General features: G+C 49.6%; 1 protein-coding gene across 1 annotated transcript in view; it reads right to left on the reverse strand.

The window, feature by feature from the left end:
• CFAP77 (cilia and flagella associated protein 77) overlaps positions 1-27,620 on the reverse strand; it is a 152,164-nt gene that overhangs the window by 40,999 nt on the left and 83,545 nt on the right. Inside the window, exons 2-3 of the mRNA XM_069579988.1 lie at positions 21,645-21,744; positions 20,665-20,893 (exon numbers count right to left, since the gene is read on the reverse strand). Of these exons, the coding sequence (XP_069436089.1) occupies positions 20,665-20,893; positions 21,645-21,744 (329 nt within the window). The remainder of the gene's footprint in view (positions 1-20,664; positions 20,894-21,644; positions 21,745-27,620) is intronic.

Consider the following 27,620-nt stretch of genomic DNA (forward strand, 5'->3'; position numbering starts at 1 on the left):
ATGAAACGCGGTGCACTGGAGGAGGGAACGCAGCCCACTCCAGTATTCTTGCCTCACGGACACCATGGACAGTATGAAAGGCAAAGTAACTCACACTCACTGGTGTGTTTGCTTGTATATAATTTCATGAGTCTATGGACTCACCATCACAGTCAAAATGCAGAACGGCTCCATCACCTCAAGGATGCTTACTGTTATGCTCTTATAACATCACCCATGTTCCTCCTACGCGGCACCCACGGGCCTAGGATGTGTTGTTTTCATCCTTACGAGAGGCTAAGAATCCATATTCCCAATGCAGGGGCCCAGGTGTGATCCCTGGTCAGGGGACTAGGTCCCATGTGCCACAAAGATCCCGCATCCCGCAACTAAAGCCCAATGCAGCCAAATGAATGAATGAATGAATAAAAAGAACCCTAGCAGATAGGAACTACTATTATCTCATCTTATCAATAAAGAAACTGATCGATACAGAACTATCAATACTGCTATTGAACTATCAATAAAGCATTCAATGAGGGCTTCCCTGGTGGCTCAGTGGTAAAGAATCCACCTGCCAACGCAGGAGACACAGGTTCAATCTCTGGTCTGGGATGATCTCACATGCCGCAGAGCAACTAAGCCCGTGCCGCAACCACTGAACCTGTGCACTCCAGAGCCCGGGAACGGCAACTACTGAATCCCATGTGCCCTGCAGCCCGGGTTCCACAGCAAGAGAAGTCCCTGCCAGTGAGACGCCTGTGCACCACAGTAAGAGAGTAACCCCCACTTGCCACAAAAAAGAAAAGCCCGCTCAGCAAACAAGACTCCGCACAGCCAAAAATAAATAAATAAATAATTCATTTAAAAAAAGCTTAGTGAGATGAAAAACTTGCTTGGGATCGATATCAGGCAATATTGCACTATGTGATTGCAAACAGACAGCCCATGATGTGATCACTCACCTAGATCTAGCCAGACATCTTGGGGTGTGATGTCAAGTGGGCCTTAGGAAGCATCACTATGGACAAAGCTAGTGGAGGTGATGGAATTCCAGTTGAGCTATTTCAAATCTTAAAAGATGATGCTGTTAAAATGCTGCACTCAATATGCCAGCAAATTTGAAAAACTCAGCAGTGGCCACAGGACTGGAAAAGGTCAGTTTTCATTCCAATTCCAAAGAAGGACAATGCCAAAGAATGCTCAAACTACCACACAATTGCAACTCACTTCACATGTTAGCAAAGTAATGCTCAAAATTCTCCAAGCCAGACTTCAACACTGTGTGAACTGAGAACTTCCAGATGTTCAAGCTGGATTTAGAAAAGGCAGAGGAACCAGAGATCAAATTGCCAACATCTGTTGGATCATAGAAAAAGCAAGAGAATTCCAGAAAAACATCTCCTTATGCTTCATTGACTATGCCAAAGCCTGCGATGGTATGGATCTCAACAAACTGTGGAAAATTCTTAAAAATTCTTCTCCAACACCACAGTTCAAAAGCATCGATTCTTCAGTGCTCAGCTTTCTTCACAGTCCAACCCTCACATCCATACATGACCACTGGAAAAACCATAGCCTTGACTAGATGGACTTTAGTCAGCAAAGTAATGTCTCTGCTTTTGAATATACTATCTAGGTTGGTCATAACTTTTCTTCCAAGGAGTAAGCGTCTTTTAATTTCATGGCTGCAATCACCATCTGCAGTGATTTTGGAGCCCCCCCCCCAATAGTCTGACAGTTTCCCCATCTATTTCTCATGAAGTGATGGGACCAGATGCCATGATCTTCGTTTTCTAAATGTTGAACTTTAAGCCAACTTTTTCACTCTCCTCTTTCACCTTCATCAAGAGGCTTTTTAGTTCCTCTTCACTTTCTGCCATAAGGGTGGGGTCATCTGCATATCTGAGGTTATTGATATTTCTCCCGGCAATCTTGATTCCAGCTTGTGCTTCTTCCAGCCCAGTGTTTCTCATGATGTACTCTGCATAGAAGTTAAATAAGCAGGGTGACAATATACAGCTTTGACGTACTCCTTTTTCTATTTGGAACCAGTGTGTTGTTCCATGTTCAGTTCTAACTGTTGCTTCCTGACCTTCATATAGGTTTCTCAAGAGGCAGGTCAGGTGGTCTGGTATTCCCATCTGTCTAAGAATTTTCCACAGTTTATTGTGATCCACACAGTCAAAGGCTTTGGCATAGTCAATAAAGCAGAAATAGATGTTTTTCTGGAACTCTTGCTTTTTCCATGATCCAGCGGATGTTGGTAATTTGGTTCCTCTGCCTTTTCTAAAACCAGCTTGAACATCTGGAAGTTCACGGTTCATGTATTGCTGAAGCCTGGCTTGGAGAATTTTGAGCATTACTTTGCTAGCGTCTGAAATGAGTGCAATTGTGTAGTTTGGGCATTCTTTGGCATTGCCTTTCTTTGGGATTGGAGGTGGAATGAAAACTGACCTTTTCCAGTCCTGTGGCCACTGCTGAGTTTTCCAAATTTGCTGGCATATTGAGTGCAGCACTTTCACAGCATCATCTTTCAGGAGTTGAAATAGCTCAACGGGAATGCCATCATCTCCATTAGCTTTGTTCGTAGTGATGTTTTCTAAGGCCCACTTGACTTCACATTCCAGGATGTCTGGCTCTAGGTGAGTGATCACACCATCGTGATTATCTGGGTCGTGAAGATCTTTTTTGTACAGTTCTTCTGTGTATTCTTGCCACCTCTTCTTAATATCTTCTGCTTCTGTTAGGTCCATACAATTTCTGTCCTTTATTGAGCCCATCTTTGCGTGAAATGTTCCCTTGGTATCTCTAATTTTCTTGAGGAGATCTCTAGTCTTTCCCATTCTGTTATTTTCCTCTATTTCTTTGCATTGATCGCTGAAGAAGGCTTTCTTATCTCTTCTTGCTATTCTTTGGAACTCTGCATTCAGATGCGTATATCTTTCCTTTTCTCCTCTGCTTTTCGCTTCTCTTCTTTTCACAGCTATTTGTAAGGCCTCCCCAAACAGCCATTTTGCTTTTTTGCATTTCTTTTCCATGAGAATGGTCTTGATCCCTGTCTCCTGTACAATGTCATGAACCTCAGTGCATAGTTCATCAGGCACTCTATCTATCAGATCTAGTCCCTTAAATCTATTTCTCACTTCCACTGTATAATCATAAGGGATTTGATTTAGGTCATACATGAATGGTCTAGTGGTTTTCCCTATTTTCTTCAATTTAAGTCTGAATTTGGCAATAAGGAGCTCATGATCTGAGCCACAGTTAGCTCCCGGTCTTGCTTTTGCTGACTGTATATAATCAAAGAATATAATCAATCTGATTTTGGTGTTGACCATCTGGTGATGTCCATGTGTAGAGTCTTCTCTTGTGTTGTTGGAAGATGGTGTTTGCTATGACCAGTGCGTTCTCTTGGCAAAATTCTATTAGCCTTTGCCCTGCTTCATTCCGCATTCCAAGGCCAAATTTGCCTGTTATTCCAGGTGTTTCTTGACTTCCTACTTTGCATTGCAGTCCCTTATAATGAAAAGGACATCTTTTTTGGGTGTTAGTTCTAAAAGGTCTTGTAGGTCTTCACAGAACCGTTCAACTTCAGCTTCTTCAGAGTTACTGGTTGGGACACAGATTTGGATTACTGTGATATTGAATGGTTTGCCTTGGAAACGAATGGAGATCATTCTGTCGTTTTTGAGATTGCATCCAAGTACTGCATTTCGGACTCTTTTGTTGACCATGATGGCTACTCCATTTCTTCTAAAGATTCCTGCCCGCAGTAGTAGATATAGTGGTCATCTGAGTTAAATTCACCCATTCCAGTCCATTTTAGTTTGCTGATTCCTAGAATGTCGACGTTCACTCTTGCCATCTCCTGTTTGACCACTTTCAATTTGCCTTGATTCATGAACCTAACATTCTAGGTTCCTATGCAATATTGCTCTTTACAGCATCAGACCTTGCTTCTATCACCAGTCACATCCACACCTGGGTATTGTTTTTGCTTTGGCTCCATCACTGGTCTCATCACCTCATGGCAAATAGATGGGGAAACAATGGAAACAGTGACAGACTTAATTTTCCTCGGCTCCAAAATCACTACAGATGGTGACTGCAACCATGAAATTAAAATATGCTTACTCCTTGGAAGAAAACCCTTGACAACCTAGATAGCATATTAAAAAGCAGAGACATTACTTTGCTGACAAACATCTGTCTAGTCAAGCTATGGTTTTTCCAGTAGTTATGTGTGGATGTGAGAGTTGGAAGGCTGAGCACCGAAGAAGTGATGCTCTTGAACTGTGGTGTTGGAGAAGACTTTTGAGAGTCCCTTGGACTGCAAGGAGACCAAACCAGTCAGTCCTGAAGGAAATCAACTCTGAATATTCATTGGAAGGACTGATGCTGAAGCAGAAACTCCAATCCTTTGGCCACCTGATACAAAGAGCCAACTCATTGGAAAAGACCCTCATGCTGGGAAAGACTGAAGGCAGGAGGAGAAGGGGCCAACAGAGGATGAGATGGTTGGATGGCCTCACTGACTCAATGGGCATGAGTTTGAGCAAAGTCTGAGAGATGGTGAAGGACAGGGGGCCCTGGTGTGTTGCAGTCCATGGGGTCACAGTCGGACGTGGCTGAGCCACTGAATGACAACAGGCACGTCTGGCCTGCAGACATGCTTAGTTTGGTCTTCATGTTTAAAAATTCTTGTTACCAATATATGCATTTTTAAGCCAGAAGGAAAAGCTCACATTAAAATCCCAGTGTCTGGCTTTCCTTAAGGAGGCATCAGATCATCTGATGACAGTGGACTCACATTCTCAACTGTCAGTAACTGGCTGGAGTTTGATGCAGTCCCCACCGCTCCCTATTGCCTTAACACAGGGCCAGCTTCGCCCTCGGGCCAGCCAGGCCTCTGCAGGCATGTGATGCTGTAGCCCCAGCTCCACGTCTCTTAAATAACAAAATTGCTTGATATTTTCTCTATCTTCCAAGAGCCCAAAGAACTTACTGATGAACTTGCACCATTGTTCTGACACAGCAGGAGGTAGAATTGGTCTCACTTAACATATGGGGAAATGGAGGCCCACGGAGATGGTAAATAATGAGCTCAAAGTCAATGAAGGAGCAGGAGAGCTGTGTTGAGTCTAGCGTTCAGGCTTCGAGGCCAGCTGTTCATCCTCTTTCTGCCTTCATCTCTGCTCCTGCCATAAAGAGGGTGCTGGGAGGGGCAGGCTGGGAGAAGAGAGGAAACCTCCCTATAGGAGGAAGGGGATGATGAGGCCTCTAGAGGAAAACAACGGCCAACTTGATCATTGGCCCGAGAGCATGGTGCCTGGGCCCCAGGACACTCCTAGAGACTCATCAAAAATGTTCTGCTGCTGCTGCTAAGTCACTTCAGTCATGTCCAACTCTGTGTGACCCCATAGACGGCAGCTCACCAGGCTCCCCTGTCCCTGGGATTCTCCAGGCAAGAACACTGGAGTGGTTGCCATTTCCTTCTCCAATGCATCAAAGCAAAAAGTGAAAATGAAGTCGCTCAGTCATTTCCAACTCTTCGAGACCCCATGGACTGCAGCCAACCAGGCTCGTCCATTCATGGGATTTTCCAGGCAAGAGTACTGGAGTGGGGTGCCATCGCCTTCTCTAAAAAATGTTCTAATTCCTTTTAAAATCAGAAGGGGAAAATAAAAGTAACACAGCCTGGGTTATATTCATCTTTATACCAACAAAGCCATAAAAAACTTTAAATTATTATTATTTTTTTTAATGGAGGAAGGGACTCATGAAGGCAAGAGTGCCCAAAGCCCGTAGAAGTCCTGCCCTAGAGCCAGACGCTGCATTTAATACTGTCTCTCCTCCCCTCTGTCTTCCCAGGTGGCTCAGTGGTAAAGAATCTGCCTGCCAATGCAGGAGACGTGGGCTGGATTCCCGGGTCGGGAACAGCCCTTGGAGAAGAAAATGACAACCCACTCCAGTGTTCTTGCCTGGGAAATCCATGGACAGAGGAGCCCAGCAGGCTACAGTCCATGGGGTCGCAAAGAGTCGGACACAACTAAGCGGCTAAATGACTCCCCTCTCATCCGGCTGAGGCCAGAGATTCTCTGTCTTGTGGATAAATAGGAATCATCCAGAGAGCTTATTGACAGAAGGGCAATGCCTGGGTCCCACTATCAAACAGTCTGACTCGCCCAGCTTGGGCTGGGACCCAGGCCTCTACATTGTTCCTGGGGTGAACGCCCTGCCCCCTGTGGGATGCTGACCATGTGGTCCTTGGCACTCTTTGGGGGGTCTACCACTCTAAGCCTCTTCCTTGCAGAGGCCCCTCCAGCCTAGCAGCCACCAGCACCTTGCCTGGGGTGGGCTGGCCATCCGCTCTGGTCCCAAGGGATGCCCGCAGCCTCTTTGTCCCCTCTCAACCCTACCGCCTTTTTCTTAATTGTCCCCGCTTGGCCTGCGGGCCTGTCTTTTCTAACTAGCCTGGAGGAAGGGGCGGTAATTGAGGTACAGCCTCTCTCCCTGGCAGGACTCTTAGAGTTAATTAGAGGAGAGGACCTCTGGGCTGGCAGTTATTTTTTAATTGTTTGTGGGTCCAACATAAAAGCTAATGACAGAGGAGGGAGGCTTAGTTAGCAGCACACTCCTGACTTCTAAATTTGTCTAAGAGGTCATTTGCAATTTGTTAACATTTTTCACGAGGGTGAATTCAATTAGCAGTCCCTGCACCGGTGCTCAGCAGAGAGTGACAGGATTGGCAGAGAAGCTGGGCCAGGCTTCCAGGAAGCTTCTCCCAGCCTTGAGCGCCTGAGCTGGAAACTCGGGAGCTCTCCCCACACCCCGCCCCCCAACACTGCACACCCCACTCCTGACCCAGCCAGCTGTGATTTGAGCCCCTCTGGAGAGAAAAGGCTCAACACAGCCAAATGGAGGAAATCACCTCTAGACAAGGGGTCCCCAAACTCCAGAATCTGACGCCTGATGATCTGTGGTGGAGTTGATGGAATCATCCCGAAAACATCCTCCTGACCCCACAATCAGTCCATGGAAAAACTGTCCTCCACAAAAGTGATCCCTGGTGCCAGAGAAGGTTGGGGACTGCCACTCTAGACTCCTAGGGAATCTGTGTGCAGGGGGATCTTGGCATCTGGGGAAACAGGTGAGCACCAGATAGGGGATCCCCACTAGGGAGTATGAGGCTGGTAGCGAGAGCACGGGCAGAAAGATCAGGCCTGATAGGGACAAAATAGGTAATTAAATAGTTAATCCCACTAGGGAATAGCAAATAGAAAAATGTAGGAGACCCCTATAAGTTAATGATCCTCGAGAAAGCAGGGTTGCTTAACCACAAAGTCAAGCAGGCTTGCTTAGCAGCAAAACCATGCAACAGAAGCACCGGCCCTGCTCCCAAACAATGAAAGAGTGGAGGTGTGAGACCTACATCCCACCCAGGGAGCTCAGTGAGTCAGTAACCCCTCAAACGTGTTCTTTGTCTCCTAAGACATGTTCTTTGCAGCATGCCCCCCAAACAATAAAACAATAGAAAAAAAGGCCTGCAACCTGCCCAATGGTGTCATCAGGATAATGCCCCCCCGACAAAAAAAACACACACAGGCTCTGCGCGCATAGAAAACAATCCTTTATGAGGACGTGACTTTTCAAAATGACAGACCCTCACTGTATGTACCGAGACCTGAACATATCTTTTCCAAAGTGCTATGACAGTCCCGGCCTGACCATCCAGGGAGGGGCGAGTAAAGTCCCCTGCCCTAACTGGAAGAGGAACTGGTGATGGAAATGTACATCTACTCAAGAGAGGCTTCTCCCCCTCCCCACTTCTTTGATTAGAAAACTGTGGCCCACTTAGTTAAGTTCTCAGGGCACGGGCATTTCTCGCCCACTCTCGTGGAAGCTTCACAGGCATGCTGTTCTAATGAATCACTTCTTATCTACCACTTTGCTTTCGCTGAGTTCTCTGCCCTGAGACATAAAGGCCTAGGGTACCGGAGGTCTTTGGAGCCCCTGAAATGACGCCAATCGGTTTCAGATCCACTGGGGTGTCTGTAAGCTGAGGGCGTCCCGCTTTGGTGTGGAAACTCTGCTTGTGGACCATGACCCCAAAGAATTCCACATTTCCTCATCATCATGGGAGAAGTGAGAAGCAAGCTGGGTGTCAAGTGGTGGGAAAGGGATGAGTCCACCGAAGGTGATTTGGACAGCGGACCTGGGGACTTATGCAAACATGCAGAGTGAAAAAGCAAGTCGCCATGCAACGAGATTTGAATGGTTTGCCTGCCTATGTGCTGAGTCACTTCAGTCATGTCTGGCTCTCTTTTCGAGCCTATGGACTGCAACCTGCCAGGCTCTTCTGTCCCTGGGATTCTCCAGGCAAGGATACTGGAGTGGGTCGCCATTTCCTTCCGCAGAGGATCTTCCCGACCCAGGAATGGAACCCACGTCTCTTACGTCTCCTGCATTGGCAGGTGGATTCTTCACTACTAGCGCTACCTTGAAACCATACTAAATAATATGCATTATTTATGAACATTTAAGGGTATAGCAAATATGTGAACACCTGGGGGGAAAGCCTGTTCCAGCCTCAGGATGGTCCTCAGGGGACAAAGGGGAGAGTGTGGGATTAGGAGAGTTGAGGAGGGGCTTCCACTTGTATTTGCTTTATTTCTTTAATAATGATAGTAATAGCAAAGGTTCAGGGACTTCTCTGTTGGACCAGCAGTTTAAAAGCTGCTTTTCAATTAAAGGGACTCGGGTTCAATCCCTGGTTGAGGAGCTAAGATCTCACACGCCTCGGGGCAACTAAGCCCGGTGCAACGAAAATACGGAGCCAGTGTGCTCTGAAGTCTGAGTGCCACAGCCAGAGAAGTCTGCACGCAGGACGGAGAGCCCGCGCTGCAGTGGAGAGCCAGTGCAGCCGAGAATGAGGACAATGAAGATCGGAAGCAAAAATGGCCAAGTGGGGCATGTGGTAACTTGGAGCCTGGCAGTGAGTTATGTAGCTGCTGAATTTCTCTATTTCTTTTTTTGGAGAACTTCCTCAAAAACAAAAAAAAGAAAAAGTTGGCAGAAATAGATGTCTGATTGTTAGGAAAGCATTTACACCCATCACATGTTGGCTGATTCCAACTCTTGACTGATTACAAAGCACTTTTATATTTTTCATTGAAACATAACCTGTAGCAAGATGCCAGGGGAAGCCATTATAAAATAATAATGTTGAAGGTGGTTTTCTCAAAGTAAAAGCGTTAGTCACTCAGTCATATCCAACTCTTTGTGACCCCCAGGGACTGTAGCCCGCAAAAAGCCTCTGTCCATGGGATTCTCCAGGTAACAATACTGGAGCGGGCTACCATTCCCTTTTTCTACATGGAGCGCTCCAGACCAGGAGATTGAACTTGCATCTCCTGCATTGCAGGCAGATTCTTTAACCATCTGAGCCACCAGTTTTTCTCAAAAGCCAGTATCTAAAATGCAAACCTTTCTGACTTTGTTTTAAGATGCTTTGGTGATTATAGTGGGTTGAGTGGTGGGTGGCCCCCCAAAAAGATATGTCCTAATTCTAAGCCCCAGTACCCAGGAATGTGACCTTATTTGGAAAAGGAGTCTTTGAAGAGGTCATTCATTAAAGACCTTGAGATCAGACCACCCTGCTTTCCTTGGGTGAGGCCTGTATTGCATGACAAGTGTTTCTATTTGAGACAAAGGAGAAGACACAGACACACAGAAGGAGGCCACGTGAGCAGAGATTGGTGAGAAGCAGCCAGAAGCCGAGGACACTGGGGCCACCAGGAGCTGGAAGAGACAAAGGGCTTGCCCTAGAGCCTTCGGAGGGGGCACAGCCCTGTGACACCCCGACTTTGGACCTCTGGGCTCCACATTAAAAAAGAATAATTTCACATATTTCAAGCCAGTGAGTTTGTGGTCATTGTTACAGAAACCCAGAAATAACAGCTGAAGCTCAGGGCCCAGCAAGCTGTGTCCAAGAAAGGGTTGGTTGTCTCCTGAGCTCTCCAGCCTTAGGGGTGGATCACCGTCATGCCATCAAGCTGTCTATTCTCTTTTAAATATTGGCATTTGGGGATATCCCTGGTGGTCCAGTGGCTAAGACTCTGTGCTCCCAATGCAGGGGGCCCGGGTTCAATCCCTCGTCAGGTAACTAGATGCCACACGGCTCAACTGAAGATCCTGTATGCCACAACTAAGACTCCTGTGTAGTCAGATAAAATTTTTTTTTTCAAGAAATATTGGCATTTTGCCTTATTTATTTATTTGGCTGCATCAGGTCCAGTTGCAGGTATGCGGGATCTTCAGTTGCAGCATGTGGGATCTAGTTCCCTGACCAGGGATAGAACCCGGGTGCTCTACTTTGGGAGCTGGAAATCTTAGCCACTGGACTACCAGGGAGGTGCCTGTCTATTCTCTCTTATGCAGTCAGTCAGCCAGCATTTATCAAGCACCTGCCACATCCCAGGCGCTGGAGGTAGTGGTGAGCAAAATCAGGTATGGCCCAAAGCCCCCTGGGCCCTCGGTCTTCCTCTGCTCCCCTCCCCTCTGCCCACCCAGAAGCAGAATGTGCTGGCTGCATGGCCATTTTGCGCAATCGTTGCCTGCTTCATTGTGTGTCTTCCCTCCTTCCTCTCTGTGTCCCAAATACCCAGTGTGACACGCCGCACGGGTGGGCACTAAACGAACCTGCAGTGCAGGGTGGAGGTAACAACGTGGCCTTTGAGATCATACCCCACTGTGACCACTTTCTGGCCACGCAATCCTGGACAAATGTGTCTGGGCCTTGGGGATAAGAGAGTCTTATCTGTAATATGGGGATAAGAGAGTCACTATTTGGGAATTCCCTGGAGGTCCAGTGGTTAGGACTCAGCGCTTTCACTTGTCAAGGTCTGGGGTCAATCCCTGGTTAGGGACCTAAGATCCTTCAGGCTTTGCAGTGTGGCCAGGAAAAAAAAAAAAAGTCATTACTTACAGGGCTGCTCTGAGGGTCACATAAGAGGAGGCACCTGGCCTCATAGGAGCTGCAGAACCAGAAGCTGGCATTACTACTCATCAGAATTGGTGCAGGGCACCAGGAGTTTCGGCATGAATGTCTGGCCACCTCCACGTGGCCTGCAAAGGGGCCTGAGCTGAGCCCTGAACTGGTCCTTAGCATTCAATGAATTCTTGGGCTTCCGGTTCCAGCAAGGAGCAAGGACAGGAATGATGCGTCGGGCTTGAGGCCTGGTTCTTGCTGTGGCCCCAGGCGGTGCTGGCTGTCTCCCCCATAGTACCAGCTTCTCCACACCTGTGTCGAGGTAACACTGCGCCATGAGAGGGGCAGAGCAGCTGCCCCCCAGCCACCCCTCTAATTATGTCAAGGCTGGAGGCGTGCAGAGATCCTCCGCCAGGCCGGGCACCGAGCCCACTTCCCACGCTTCGCCCACCGACCTGGGAGGGTGAGGCCCGGCTCTGAAAAAATCAAAGCAGGAGCTGAAGCCTGTGAGGTGCGACTGGGGAGGCCCCGAGGGGGAGCGGCCCAGCTTCGTTAGCGCTGACCCCGGCACGGAGCCGCTTCTGATGGATGAGGTTTGGGCGGGACAGGCCCCTGGGGGACAGCGGTCCTATCCATTATGGGCCCATCAGCGCCTCCTGGAGCCCTCTCTGCTCCGAATGCCGGGAGCCTCGGGCCGGGAATAAATCTTTGTCTGGGCCACAGGAGAGAGGCGAGGGGAAAAAAGGCAAAGCATGAAAAATGTCTCCTTCGGGCCCTGGCAACAAAGCCGCCTTGGAGGAAGGAGCGAGTGAGCGGGAGTCTGGGGAGATGGGAGGCGATGGAGCAAGAGGAGTCGGGCAGGGGGTCCCCCGAGAGGCTGGACTTCCAGGAGAGGAGGAGGGACAGAGTACGATCCTCAGATCACAAGGTCCCGGGCTATCGCTGCCCGCCTGGGCCCCTCTTTAGCAGAACTCCCTCCAGGTCAGGCCCAGGTTCTGAGCAGGAGGCACCCCTGTCGGGTTCAGTGTGGGGTGTCCCTGGCCCGAGGCGGGCTGTGATGAGCCAGCCAACACCTCCACCTTCTGAGAATCTTTTCCGGCCACTGAGTGTGAAGGTCCTGGAGTGAACACTCACCACCTGCGGAGGGACACAACCTCCCCCTCCACGCCTTAGTTCTTCGTGGGTGAATTTGTGCCGGGTTTCAGTGAGGATGAACTGAGTTATTCTGTGGAAAGCCAGCCCCCAGCGAGTGGTCCTCGGCCTCAGCTGGTGTTCAGAGACGCCATCCTGCTCTAAGGACTCCCCTCCATGCCTGGAGGGCTGCCTCTGCCTCCTGAAGAATTCAGCCCGCTGCAGACAGGGACTGTGGCTCAGAAGGAAACGTGGCACAAATCCTGCTGCAGCCACTGACCGGCTATGTGGCCTTGGACAAGTGAGTCTCTGGGCCTCAGTTTCCACGTCTGTAAAATGGGGACAATGGTCCAAACTTGACAGAATTGTGAGGATTTAATGAGACGATGCATGTAAAGCACTCAACATTATATCCATTGGCTGCTTAGTGAGGGCTCTGCAAATGTTAGCCACTGGGACTGCCCCCCAGACACACATACATATGCTGGTCCTCGTTTTATTTTCTGAAACCCCTCAGAGCAAAGCCCCTCCACTGTCCTCATAGCAGGGTCTCAGGATATTGAGGACCGTCTAAATCTTTTCTCAGGCAGCTGTGGAAGACCATTTCCTGCCATATTCTCTGACACAGTGATCTCCTTGCCCTTGTCCCAGGCTGATGTCTCCTGTCTGGACACTCTACTGGTTATAGGCCTTCCTCTGAATCTGTGATGGCTTACATTTTAAAATGATGCTACAAGAGTGACCTGAGTGGCAGAAGAGAATAGGAAGGTCACCTCCCTCATTCTGGACCTGCTACCTCTATTAATGCGGCCAAGAAACACATTTGGTCTTTGAGGATGCGTCATTGCAATGTGGATTCATAACATCCACCATAGGGGAAGAGAGCAGAGTCTGCTAAATCAGGGGTTTTCAAACTCTGGGATCTAATGCTTGATGATCTGATAAAAACAATAATAGAAATAAAGTACACAATAAATGTAATTTGTCTGAATCATCCTGAAACCGTCCCCTACACCCCAGTCTCTGGAAAAATGATCTTCCACAAAACCCGTCCCTGGTGCCAAAATTTTGGGGACCACTGTTGGCTAAATGATACAGGAATCTCTGGTTTTACCGTCTCATCTCTGTATCTCAGATCAACTTCCTCCTCACTGTGAATAATGTCTCAAAGCCTTAAAAGGCCCTGGACCGCATTTCTCCAGCAAATATTTACTGAGAGCCTACTATGTTCCAGGTTCCGACGAGAGAGTGGTGGACAAAACTGACAAGGTCCGTGCCCTCCAGGACCTGAGCACCTGATGAAGAAGTAGAAGACTATTTAACCACAGTTGCAGTCAGCATTGGGGAGCAGATTGGTGGGGGGCAGGTTGCCCGGTAGGATGACCCGGTCAGCCCAGCTCCCCGGCACCGGGGTCCTTGTGAGGTCCACGTGCTCCCCCTTGTGGTCAGCCTGGTTTCACTCTGCTGAGTTTTGGCCAGCGATAACACCCAGAACCGGTCTTCCCTTTCAAAACCTGTCTCAGATCCCTAGGACAGATGCTTGGGAAGAGGCTTATTATTATTTTATAGGAGTTTGGGTGGGTGGCTTGGATTTCGGCCTTTGGCTCTGGGAGAAACAAAATAACCCAGAGTGATTGATGGGCCCCTTGTAAATTTGTAAAATAAATCAGCTTGGCAGAGAGATTCAAAAAAACCTGTCAGGCAGCGAACATTTTTTGAACAGCCCGTGAAACTGCCTCCATCCTTCACATTTGTCAGTGTCAGGCTGATGATACATCTGATAGCTGGGCGCGCAGCCGCCGCGGACGGGAGGGTGGGCTGGCAGCGCTCCCCATCTTTCTCGTGTTTCTTGTTTTCCCGTGGTCTGAACACTTTCAGCACCTGGATTGGAGGGAGTCTAGGCTAGACTAATTGGTGGATGAGGTAAGAGTTCCACCCAAGTTGCTGCTGGCTTCATAGTCAGACTTCAATGTGGCCATGTGCTCGTACACTCATTCAGCCAGTATTTACTGAGGGCTTTTCAGTAAAGGCACTGGGGTCGGCACCAGGGATGCTGGGGCGGGAGGGGCAAAACAGACCTGGAGCATCCCGTGTAGGGCAGTTCTGGATGCCCCATCACAGAGCTCGTTTACTGGGACGTGGGCGAAGGCGAAGGCGAAGGGGAAGGGAAGTGAGATTCTCAAAGGGACATTCACTGGGCTCTTACGATGCTTCCCAGGTGGCACAGTGGTCAAGAATCCTCCTGCCAACGCAGGAGACCCAGGAGACTCAGTTTCGATCCTTGGGTCGGGAAGATCCCCCAGAGTAGGAAATGGCAACCCACTCCAGTATTCTTGCCTGGAAAATCATATGGAGAGAGGAGCTTGAAGGGCTACAGTCCATAGGCTCACAAAATAGTCAGACGTGACCAAGTGATGAGTGCGCACACACACACACAGATTATGTTTAAAGCTTTAAGAAAAATCCAGACAAGATGGTCTTCCTCATATATCCTCTGTCTCAGCACACCCCTCGTGCAGGAACAGCATCTCTACCCATGTCAGCTCCATCCTTATGTTTGCTGGGGAGGCAGCTCACTGCCATGGTCAGCATCACAGGTGGTGGGGCCAGACCAACCTCCATCCCACCACAGAGCAGCGGGGGCAAATGGCTTCTCCTCTTTGGCCCTCTGTCTCTTCTTCTGGGTGACGGGGATATAAGAGCTGTACTCACTGAGCTGTTCAGTTATTCAAGGAGAGAAGGCCTCTGCGGCGCTCAGCAATGCCGGGCACGGAGTGGTAACAATAATACTAGTTGCCATTGTTAGTTCAAAGCAGGGTCTACCCATCTTCCACCTGCTCATGTCAGATACTGGCGTGCAGGGGGCTGTTTGCTCATTGACTGAATGATGGATACCCCACTAGCATCCATGAAGGCAGAGCTCTGGGCACCCAGAATCTGCCCAGAGCGCCAGCTGCTGCCCAGCTCTCCCCTTCCCCCACAGCCATCCTTGTCTTATCATAATTGAAAATGTTGGACCAATTAGGAGCAGTAACAATTAAGATGTGCCGAGGGCATGTGAACATTTGCAAACACTTATTAAGATGCATCAATAATTAAGCCCTTCTTTAATGGTTACATTTCTGGCCTCCAGATGTATCTGTTTATCTTTTAATGGACCTGGGGTCACAGCGTGCTTTGAGATCTGTGTTATGACCTTACACGTAATGAGAATTTAAAATTCGTTTGGATTCTGAGTTTGACAGTGAAACAGCAGAGCAAGGATCCCCAGGCTTCTTTCCAGCTGCCTGATCCTAGAGGTTCGCTCTTCAAAGCCCGCCAGCTAGCCAGGGTGCAAATCCAGGCTCTGCCATTGTGCAGCCTTAGGGAGTGCCCAAATCCCCCCTTTCCAGCTTCCCAGGTGGCTCAGTGGTAAAGAATCGGCCTGCCCATGCAGGAGACACGAGAGACTGGGGTTCGATCCCTGCATCAGGAAGATCCCCTGGAGGAGGAAATGGCAACCCACCCCAGTATTCTTGCCTGGAGAAGCCCATGAACAGAGGAGCCTGGCGGGCTGCAGCGCATGGGGTCGCAAAGAGTTGGACACGACTGAGCACATACGCGCAAAGTGAAGAGAATGCTTCCTGCCTCGTAGGATTCATCAGTGGTTATCTGTGCAGGTAGCTGCCACGTTTAAGTTCAGTTCACAGCAGCTTCTGTTCATGGTGGCTCCTATTATCATCAGAGGATAAAAAAAGAGGAAGCAGGTAGCTGAATAGTCAAGATGACCTGTCTACACCAACAGCTGCAAACTCAATGCCTCCTGAGACCAGATGGGTCACGAAAATGAAAGAAGCCAGGCTGGGTGCAGGCTAGGATAGACAGAAGGGCACCCGTGGATTCTGCCCAGCGGGCGCTGCTGCTCAGTCCCTGCCTCCGGGGAGTGTAGGCAGGAGTGCAGACCCAGGATGCCTGGGCTTCTGGCTTTTCCTTGGTGGCTCAGTGGTAAAGAATCTGCCTGCAACGCAGAAGACCCGGGTTCAGTCCCTGGGTGGGGAAGATCCCCCGGAGAAGCAAATGGACACCCACTCCAGTATTCTTGCTTGGAAAATTCCATGGACAGAGGAGCCTAGTGGGCTATATAGTCCATGGGGTTGCAAAGAGTTGGACACAACTTAGCTACTATACTGCCTGTTTTCATATGAGATCTCCTGATTTTATTTTTATAAGTGATTCAAACTTTTCTGGCTGAGCTCTGCAGCATGTGGGATCTTCCAGCAGGGATCATACCTGTGCCCCCTGCATTGGCAGCATGGAGTCTTAACCACTGGATCGCCAGGGAAGTCCTGAAATTTTGATTTTTTAAATCACTGCCTGGGCCAAACGAACACCTCTGCAGGTTGATTTGGCCTCCACCCCTACTCTTGATCACGTGTCTTCATGGGCATCCTTTGCCAGATAATTGCTTAGATGTCCACTTCCTTCTAGCCGGAGGCTCAAGGATTGAAATGTACCTTTCTGATTTAGGGACAATCTGTAACAAATTGGTGTGGACTGGAAACCAAATCAGCTAACTGGAAAGGAAGTAATTGAATAGTCCCAGATTCAGATTTTGACTCCGTCTGGTGTTGAGAGGCCGAATGAGCGGGTGGGTGGAGGTGCACAAGGCCACTCAGGTCCAGTTATTTTGTCCATCGTGAAATGTATAAAAGGCCAGAGGATTTGATACTGGGGGAGGCAGGGGGCAGAACTGTGATCAGAGTGTTCTCTCACTTGGCGGTTAAATCTACAAACACAGCATCCCTAGCTTAGAGTAGGCCTCTCGTGTGTTCAGTCTGAAGTGGAACTTTATTTTTTAACATATTTGTACTTGTGAATAATCAGTAGTCATTTCTTTCTTTGCTTCTTTCCTTATTGGATCAAATCACCCCGACCACTCCTCGGGTAGTTGAGTGTAATCGGATTTGGTTTCTAACAGGCTTTTAAAGTAAAGAAATAAATACAATCAAGGCTTGTAAAAGGTGATCATTAGAGAATGGGCCTCGGTCCCATAACTTTAAAGTACTAGCCCCATTACGAGAGGGGGCGATGATTTTGTAACTGTTCTTGCACGGATGTTGGAAGGTTGAGGGGCTTCGTGGGCAGGTCGGGCGTTGCAGTAAAAGCTTTTCCAGCAGCCATTTAACCTCCATTTATGAAGAAATAAAATGAAATTGATGCCGATTTGGGCCTGCTTTGGGGGGTATTTTTGTTCCATAAAAGCCCTTTTGCTTGCAATTTGCTGAGCTGCCCTGTCACATCAGAAAGGGCCGCTGTTGATAAAGATAAAGCTTTATGGCCACGATATTTGCTGCTAACAGCAACCTAATGCAGCATTTTCATTTTTGTGCAATTAATGTTAACGTCTGCTACGAAAATTGTCATTAAATACCATTTTAAAATCCATTCAATTTGCATATGCAAAGCCCATTTACCATCACAGAAGATATAGCCGGCACTTCATCACGTCCTTTCCCTGGAATTGTAGCCACTCAGTTTTATAGCGATTTAAGATTTTTATATTGAAAGCTCGATGGTAATGGATGTTCTTTCTGAGCCCGGCTGACTTAAGCTTTTCCATTGTACGTAGAGCCACACAGCACCGGGACCGGACGCTATGGGAGGTCGCACTGTACCCGAAGAAAGAGCCCTGGATGGGGAGTGCTGGCCGGCCGAGATCTGACTTGGGTCTGGTCACACCCTGCCGTGTGACCTTGTGAAAATTTCTTCACCTATCTGAACTTCTGTTTTCCTGTTTCAAAGAAGGGCTTCGAACCAAATGATTGCTAAGGTGCTGTGTTTTAATATCTCATTTTTTTAAAATAAAATTTTCAGCTGCACCCCCACAGCATGCAAGATCTTAGTTCCCTGACCAGGGATCAAAACCATGCACCCTGCGAAGAAAGCACAACGTCTCACCCCCTGAGCCACCAGGGAGGCGCCTTGTATTTCTAAATGAAAGCACACCAGTTAGGAGTCCAGGCCAAGCCTTTCCGTGAAAAAGTTGTGTGAACTTAGGGAGGTCAGCTCATCTCTCCGTGGCTCAGCTGGGTGAGTAACCCTGCCTGCTTCCTGCACGGTGTTTGATTTACAATGTTGTGCTGGTTCCTCCTGTATGGCAAAGCGATTCAGTTGTGCATATATAACATATATATATTCTTTTCCATAATCTTTCCCATTACGGTTTATTACAGGATATCGACTATAGTTCCCTGGGCTATGCAATAAGACATTGATGTCTATCTGTTCTATGTGTATCTGTAATCCCAAACTCCTAATTTATGCCTCCTCTATCCCCTCTCCCCTTTGGTAACCATAGGTTTGCTTTCTATGTCTGGGAGTCTGTTTCTGTCTTATAAATAAGTCCATTTGTATCATATTTTAGATTCCACATATAAGTGATATCATATATTTGTCTTTCTCTGCCTGACTTATTCACTTAGTATGATAATCCATAGGTCTATCCACGTTGCTGCAAATTGCATTATTTCATTCTTTTTTTATTGCTGAGTAATATTCCCTTGTGTGTATGTATATACCTGAGTTGGGAAGATCCCTTGGAGAAGGGAATGGCAACCCACTCCACTATTCTTGCCTGGAGAACTCCATGGACATAGGAGCCTGGCAGGCTACAGTCCATGGGGTCGCAGAGAGTCAGACAGGACTGAGCGACTCACGCTAACATACACACATGCCGCGTCTTCTCAATCCATTCATCTGTCCATGGACCACTTCCAGATTGCTTCCAGATCTTGGCTAAACAGCGCTGCTACGGAACACTAGGCTGCACAGGGTTTTAATGATGATGGGATGGAACTGACATAGAAGCAGAATGTACCCTGAGAATCCCAGAATGCTGGTTACTGCTGTAACATCCTATTTACAGATGAAGGAACAGAAGTCCTAGAAGGAAAGAGGGTTGGGAATGAAGGCGTGACTAAATGCCCGGGCGACTCCTGGCTGGGGCTCCCCCTGGACACCATGCTGTCTTCAAGACACTGGTGACCAAAATGGGCCAGGCTAGTGACCACACAGCAGGGACTCTGCACTGCACCTTGCCTTGCCTTCAGAGACTGACTTGGGTGTTTTTTCAAAACGGGAAGAAGGATGATGTACAGATAATTAGTCAATCTGGCCCACGAGTGACTCTCCAGTGTGTCTCTAGCACCACATTCCAGGCCTTGAGGGCTGATGAACAGAAATGCATTTCCACTGAGAGAGAGTGGTGTGTACTCTTTGAGGCCAGAGAGATGGGAAAGCTTACCAAAGAGAGGATGCTGCATTGAGCTTTGATGAACAAGTAGGTTTTACCAGGTAGGATGGTGAGAAAAGGCAGAGGGAAAAGCATAAAAGTATGGTGGTGGACACTGTGGGAAACACGTCAGCTAAAAAAATAAATGTAGAATTGCCATGTGGTCCAGCAATTCCACCTGTGGGTATATATGCAAAAGAATCGAAAGCAGGGACTCAAGCAGATACTTGCACACCCACATTCATAGCAGCACTATTCACAATAGCCAAAAGGTGGAAGCAACCCAAATGACTATTCTGAAAGGACAAACAAAATGTGACGTAGTTTGGACTGTTATTTAGCCTTAAGAAGGAAAGGAATTCTGATCCATACTATAGCACAGATGACTCTCAAGTACATCATGCTAGGTGAGACACGCCAGACACAAAAGGACAAACACATATTACGGGTTAGGAAACTCTGCTGTGCTGGACAATTGCTGATTTTGCCTGCCGTTCTGTTCTGTCCTCATCCTTCTGGGTCAGAACCCCTCTTTCCACATCTTTTCCACCATCAGCCCATATAGATTGTGGAGACTGATTCCAAGCAAGCTCCCTCCAACGAGGGGCCAGGGGTCAGGGCTGACCAATCAGAGCCTCAGAATCCCCTGGCCTCAGTAATTGGTGCAGAGGGAAGACACGGTGACCCAGGCCTGGGCAATCAGTGTATTTTTTGATTTCTACTCGCCCCTGCGGTTGGGTCAGGAACAAGCACGGTACTGAAGTCTGACCAAAGAATCTTAACCTCAAGGCTTTTATAGTTCCTTTCCACTGAGGTCACTAAAAGCATAGGACCTAAGGATGCGGCTGTCCCTGGCCACTTTGCCAAGTGAGGAAGAAGCTTATCAGAGACTGGAGCCAAAACTGGTAAGCACAGCCAAGTCATGGAGAGACAAACAAGACATTGCCTGATTGCCTAGATCCAGCTATGCCTGAAGCTCTTCCCTTTCACTCATGTGAGCCAATAAATTCCCCATTAAAAAAAAAATCCAAGTTGTTTGAGTTGAGACTTGATTACATGCAACCACATTCTTTTATAGAATGTCACACATTCCAGAGTTGGGATGTGGGTCACATGTCTGCCTCTGAGCCGATCACCGTGAAGGTGGTTTGTGAAATACGCTGATTTCCATTGGCCTGGATCACTCACCCCTCCCTGGAGTCCAGAGTCCCACTCCCGCACTGTTCCTGACCATGAGCGCCCTATCACCGCCACAGTGAGGGGATGGAGCCTTGGGTACCAGCCGTCTTACCGTGCCCGGATCCCGAACGTCATATTTGGCGGGAGGGAGGGCGGCTCCTTCTTGAGGCGCCTGTCGTCCTGGTCACTGATGCGGATGTCGTTGAGCTGACGGTAGTGCACATTCTCCCGGGCAGTGACCAGGCCAGCCTTCACGGCCCCTCTGTTCATGGCAATATAATTCCGGGTCAGCTCGTGGGGGCAAGTCGGCTGCTGTTTAAACACGTTCCAGTGTCCAATTGCTGAGGGCGGGGAGAGACAGAGCCCGGGGCCACCAAAGTCAGTCAGGGAAGGAAAGCAATCGTGGCGTCTCTCTGGGAGGAAACTGGGGCACAAATGTCTTTCATTAACCCAGAACCGGTGGAGGGACAACCCTGCTCAGCTCCCCGGAAAGGGAGGGGCCAGGATCCCCAGATTCTAGATGGTGCCTGAGCATCCCTCACGGAGCTGGGCTTGCCTGTCCTTGACCCCCTCTGGGGCTTCCCTGGTGGCTCAGGGGTAAAGAATCTGCCTGCCAGTGCAGGAGATGCAGGTTCCACCCTTGTGTCTTCTTTTAGAAGATCCCCTGGAGAAGAAATGGTGACCCACTCCAGTACTCTTGCCTGGGAAATCCCACGGACAGAGGAGCCTGGCAGGCTGCAGTCCATGGGGTTACAAAGGGTCAGACATGACTTAGCGACTAAGCAACAGCAGCCGCAGGCCTCCTTTGAGCGATCAGAGGGCTGGTCCTGACCCTGTCCATGCTTGCAACTCAGAAGGTGCAGAGGACAGACAGTCTCCTGCCTGGGGACAAGGCTCCACACGGTCAGGGACCCTTGCTATTTCTCTGACACATTAGACCTGGACCCTGTGTGGTCCTGTCCTTTTCAGCTAAGCTGATTTGGAATCATGCTGCAGGGCAGACCCCTGACTCTTTTCCTGGAGCGTGGCCAGCTGCCATGTGGCCTGGTTAGAGGGCTCAAGTTCCTCTGGTGACCAAGGACGCTTGCTCACCTTCGGGGACCCCTCCATCCAGCCCCCGGATGTAGAGTCCATAATTGAAATTAATTCCGGGCAGACTGCAGCTTCTTTCCCGGGGCTTCCCGAGCTCAGCCTGTTGGGGAAGGACAGAGGGCACAGGTCAGGAGTGGGATCTCAGACCCAGGGTGTTACACTGAAATCAGTGGCCCCAGGACCTGTGGACGATCTCAGCGTGACTCGGGTGTGGACTGCCGACGCCCCTGAGACAAGTGCTAAGCGCTGTTGGGCATTGAGACACACCTTGGGGAAGTCTGCCGCTGGGCTCCTGCTCAGGGCCGGGTGAGGAGAGCAGAGTCAGGAGGACCCTGGTGGTAGCGGGAGGTTGGGACCCAGGCCCCAAAGAAGGAGGTAAGCATTGATGAGGCAGGAGAGGGCGGCACAGTCCCACGCCGAGCAGCCGCACTTGGGGTCCAGCCCAGATCCGCCCGCCTAGAGCTACACGTGATGTTTCATGGAGACGGATGGAAAGGCCTGGTTCACGGAGACTCCACTGGGGCCACAGCCCGAGGGAGGGGCATCTTCCTCCCTAACCCTCCACTCCTAGCTGGACCCTCCAATCCTTGTCCCTGGAGCTGCCTGAGGGTGGGGCTGCGGTGACAAGGCCCACTGTCACCCTCCCAGCGGTGGGACAGCCATTCTCACTCTGCGTCTCGGGTCAACTCCTCCTTGACCCCACAGAAGGGGTCTGCGGGGATGAAATTGCTCTGTGATCAGCCACATTGATTTCCCTATTGTACAGGTAGGGCAGCTGAGAACCAGAGCGGCAGGACCATGATCCTCAGCTCCTAAAGGACAGGGCCAGGTGTGACGTGCAGGCGCATTTGGCCTCGGGGTGAAGCTCTTTTTTTTTTTAAATGAATTATTTATTTCTTTTTGACTGTGCTGGGTCTTCACTGGTGCGTGGGCTTTTCTCTAGTTGCAGAGACCAGGCTTCTCATTGTCAGGACTGTTGTTGCGGAGCACGGGCTCTAGGGCACACGGGCTTGGAAGTTGTGATCCACGGGCTTAGGTGTTCCGAAGCATGTGGGATGTTCCCAGACCAGGGATCGAACCTGTGTCTCCTGCACTGGCAGACACATTCTTCGCCACGGAATCACCAGGTAATCCTGGGGTAAAGATCCCTCTTAAGCACGACGCTTGTGCTGCCCCTCTGTAGACGAGCAGCTAGCTCCCTGGGCGCAGGGGTCCTTACAGTGCTTAGAACGTTGCCGCTCTTTGTCAGTGGGCACCTGCTGAGGTCTGGGTTCTCCATCCACTTCTCTTACTTAGGCCTCACGGCTGCCCTGTGAGGCAGCCCATTGCTGTCCCCATTTCTCAGACAGGGAAGCTGAGGCACAGAGAGGTCAGACAGGTGGCATGAAGCCACACGGGAAGAAGTGGCAGAGCTGGGGTTTGAACCCAGGCTGTGTTCTCCAGCCCACATTCAGATCCGCCTGCTAAAGATATACCAACCAGGGGTGCCTGGCTCCTGGTGCCATCAGGCCTGGGGGCTGGGGACTTTATGAGCTGGGTGGGTGCAGCTGCTCCTCCCACCCCGCGGGCCCCAGGCTCCCAGTTGCAGGGTGTTAAACCCCCAGGACATCACTGCTCCAGCCTCACCAGACTGTCCGGAGGCTCTGCTCTCACCCTTTCTCCTGTCCCCTGTCAGTCTCTGTCCCCAAAGCTCGGGCTCCCAGAGACCTGGGCGCACAAAAGTGGATGGTCCAGGACCACCCGTAATGGCTCGTCACCGCCTCTGGAATAACCCCCTCCCTTAGCCCGGCAGTCTGGGCCCTGTACTTTCCAACCCCGCCCACCTCTGCAAGTTTGCCCCCAGTTCCCCAACGTGACCCTCAGACTTGGGCACAGCAGACCACTCCCCACCCTGAAGGGTCTGCAGGCATCCCAGTCGCGTTCACTCCTGCCTGCCTTCCCTTTCCCGGTTCTTATTCTTCAAACTCACTGGACCCTCCGGCTCACAGTTTCTTCTCCCTCCTCTGGCTCCAGTAACTCTCCTATATGTTGTGTTCATTTGGATAAGCTTCGAACTTAAGTGACCTCAGTTTCTAGGAAAGCACATGCAGGCCAGCCTGCCTGGATTATAAATCCCTACGCATCTAGAACCATGGCTTCTATCAGTTTCTTTTTCCCGGTAGCACATAATGAATGCTCACTAAATGCCTGAGATTAAAAACTGCCTCCTCTGGGAAGCCCTCCTGGGTTGCCCTCAGTGCAGACAAACTTCCTTGTCTATGGCCCCATAGGGCCCTGAGCTCACATTTAGGGTGGTCCAGCGGTTAAAGATTCTGTGCTTCCAATGCAGAGGGCATGGGTTCAATTCCTCGTCAGGGAACTAAGGTCCACCATGCAGCATGGTCAAAAAAACAACAACCATAAAACAAAAACAAGAAAGAGAATTACACACTAGAAACAGTAGAACTGCTTCAGCGGGGACGGGCTATGACAGTATGGGACTTGGTGGACAAGTCAGTCACAGAGGACCACATATTGTATGATTTTACTTCATGAAATGTCCTGAATAGGCCAATCCATAGAAACAGAAAGTGTGTTAGTGTCTCTGCCTACGGCTGAGATGCGGAAGGGAATAGAATGATTTAGGGGTGACGGTTAAGGGGTATGAGACTTCTTTCGGGGGTAATGAAAATATTTTGAAACTGATTGTGGCGCTGGTTGCCCAGTCCTGTGTATATGCTGAAAGCCATTGGATCGTATACTTTAAACGGGTGAATTGTATAGTATGTGAATTATAGCTCAATAAAGCCATTAAAGATTACAAAGTAGTGTAATTGGGTTATTAATTGTGTGGTGATCAGTTTAATGTCTCTCTCCCTTGGCAGACTGTCCGCTCAGTCTTTCTTCTTTCCTTCTCTCTCTCTATCCCTCCCTCCCTTCTTTCCTTTTCTTTCAAGGTTGATTGTTTTAAAAATAGACTTTATTTTTAGAGCAGTCTTGGGCTTACAGAAAAAGTGAGCAGAGATTCTCAACACACCCCACAGAGACTATTTATTTTCACCCCTGATTTTCAAAGAGATCAGCAGAGAATAGATACCAGTGAAGAGGGGTTGATCGAGTGAATGCATGAATGAGCTGCCCCTTTGGAGACACTATCAGTTCTTTGCTACCCACCGCCTCGCCATTTTTCTCCTTCTCCCTTCCCATCTCGGATCCCAGGCCTCGACCTTCCTCGAGAACTAGGAGCTCTGAGTTTCAGGTGGGGGCCTCAGCTGGGTGGTTTGTGTTGATTTCCTTCTACATGAGTCACTCCAGCCGTAGACAAAGCCCTGGCTCCTCATTTGTTTATGAAAATGATCTGCCCTCTCCAGTGCCGGCAAGGGAAGTTAATTAAAACGTGACTTCTCCGGGAGAGGCCCCGCCTCCCTCCCCGCAGGTGCGGGTGGGCCGACTTCCAGCTGGCAGACTCCGTGGCTGCCACTGGGCAAGGGGCGGTGGAGAAGGAGGCGGGGGGTGGGGGGGGAAGCGAGTGACACCATTTCCATGCTTTTTAGTGACGGTTGCCCAGGAACCAACAAGCGGCCAAAAACACTGAAGCTTTGGGCTGCAAAAATCATCCCAATGGGAAAGTCACTCGTTCGTTCCCTGCACAAATATTTATTTTGCATTTCCTCTGCACCAGGCTCTGTGCCAGGAGTTGCAAGGTAAACAAACTGCCCCCTGCCCTTATGAAATTCATTATCTTGCTAAAAGGACAAACTGAACAGGTAATGACAACCAAGGGCATCAGAGGGTTTGATAGCGGAGCATAGACTGCCTCTAGCTCTGAAAATGTGTGAGTCTATAGAGTGAGAGAAGGTATTTGCAATACATACATCTGACAAAGAGCTGTTAGCCATCATATATAAAGAGCTGCTACAGATGAATAAGAAAAAGGCTGCTGAGGCTGCTAAGTCGCTTCAGTCGTGTCCGACTCTGTGAGACCCCATAGAAGGCAGCCCACCAAGCTCCACTGTCCCTGGGATTCTCCAGGCAAGAACAGTGGAGTGGGTTGCCATTTCCTTCTCCAATGCATGAAAGTGAAAAGTGAAAGTGAAGTCACTCAGTCCTGTCTGACCCTCAGTGACCCCATGGACTGCAGTCTTCCAGGCTCCTCCGTCCATGGGATATTCCAGGCAAGAGTACTGGAGTGGGGTGCCATTGCCTTCTCCAAGAAAAAGGCAGGCAATCCTATAGAAAGACAAGAAAAGACTTGAATAGGCCCTTTATTAAGAGGATGCCAATGTGGCCAGGACCCCTAAGCCAAGGTGCTCAGCCTCTGAGGATTGCAAAATAGAAGCTCAGTGTTACTGGTAAAGGTGTGAAGTAACAAGAACACTCAGGTAGTTGGTAGGAGTATAATACGGTACAAGCACCACAGAGAGCTGTTCAGCAATACCCATTAAAGCTAAGCATATACCTACCAATAATCCAACAATCCCCTCCTGGACACCCAACGGGGATGTGTGCCCATGTCCACCCAAACAGATGTCTGAGAATGCTCACAGCAGCTTGATTTGTCATAGCCAACCACCAAAATGGCCATCCCAGCTGGATAAAAAAGTGGTGATGGATTCTTTCCATAGAATACTCCATAGCTGTGGTTCTTAACTGGGGGCAGTTTTGCCCTCCCAGAGGACATTTGCCCGTGTCTGGAGACATTTGTGGTTGTCACAGCCAAGGAGTCAGTCCTGCCCTCTGTCCAGTGGGTGAAGGCCAGAGATGCTGGCCAACATCCCAAGATGCACAAGACAGCCCCCACCCCCAACAACAGAGAGTCATCTGGCCCCCACGCCAGTGGGCTGAGGAACTGCCCACAGCAACAGGGATGAAAGATCAGCTCCACACAACCACACGTGGTTCTCACTCAAAGCGTGGGGTGAAAGGAGCCGGACACACAAGTTACACACTGCTTCACGTGGATGAGGTTCAAACACAGCACCACTAATGTCTGGTTTTAGAAGCCAGGAGGGTGGGTACCTCTGGGGCAGGGACACTGGCTGTAGGCAGCACATGGAGGCTTGGCGGTGTTGGTCCTGCTGCCCACCTGGCGTGGGTGCCCTACGAGGTCCTGTCCACTTCCCTCCTGCAAAGCCCGTTCGTCTGTGATAGTGGCCACATGTGGCAAGAGCAGTGGGTTCCTGATATCACCTTCATGCTTGAAATCCTACCCTTGGCAACTTAGTCCTTTAGATTCATGCTGTGTGTCTCAGAGCCCTTGCACTCACATAGAAACACCCTAGCTGTTGTGCAGTCGCTCAGTCACGTCCGACTCTTTGTGATCCCATGGACTGCAGCACGCCAGGCCTCCCTGTCCTTCACCATCTTCCGGAGTTTGCTCAAACTCATGTCCATCGAGTCGGTGATGCCATCCAACCATCTCATTGTTTGCTGCGCCCTTCTCCTCCTGGCCTCAATCTTTCCCGGCATCAGGGTCTTTTCCCCTAGGGAAATACCGCAGAGAAGCAGCGTATTCACCCACTACCAGCTAAGCTGCCCAATGAGATGGGCTAACTGGGCCCGCCCTGGTGCTACCACCGCCAACCACACAACATCGTAGTCGTGGTGACCGTAGGCCAGGCTCCATGGGGGCGCTTACCCCTTGTACCACTAACAGTTAAGGCAGCCCTGCAAACTATACAGCTTTTCAGGTGGGAAAGGGAGGCCTGGACAGCTGGACTTGTTTGCCCAAAGCTTCACCACTAATGAGAGGCCACAGCTGGATCTGAACCCACGTTGGACTCCACGTCTTTGCTGCCCCCTGGGATTTAGCATCAATTGCCCGGGATCCTCCATTGTCTTTTCCTGTGCACAAAGTCAGCTCCACAGACTGGATTTTGCTCATGTTTGCATGAAGGCCTCTACACACACACAGGACATGAGTAGCCTTCTGTCCAGGAGAGCCCTGGGCACAGGCACCATTTGCTGTATAGGCAAGGGGTGATGGGAAAAGCCATC

This window comes from Ovis canadensis, chromosome 3, assembly GCF_042477335.2.
Source record: "Ovis canadensis isolate MfBH-ARS-UI-01 breed Bighorn chromosome 3, ARS-UI_OviCan_v2, whole genome shotgun sequence".
Classification (NCBI taxonomy): Eukaryota; Metazoa; Chordata; class Mammalia; order Artiodactyla; family Bovidae; genus Ovis; species Ovis canadensis.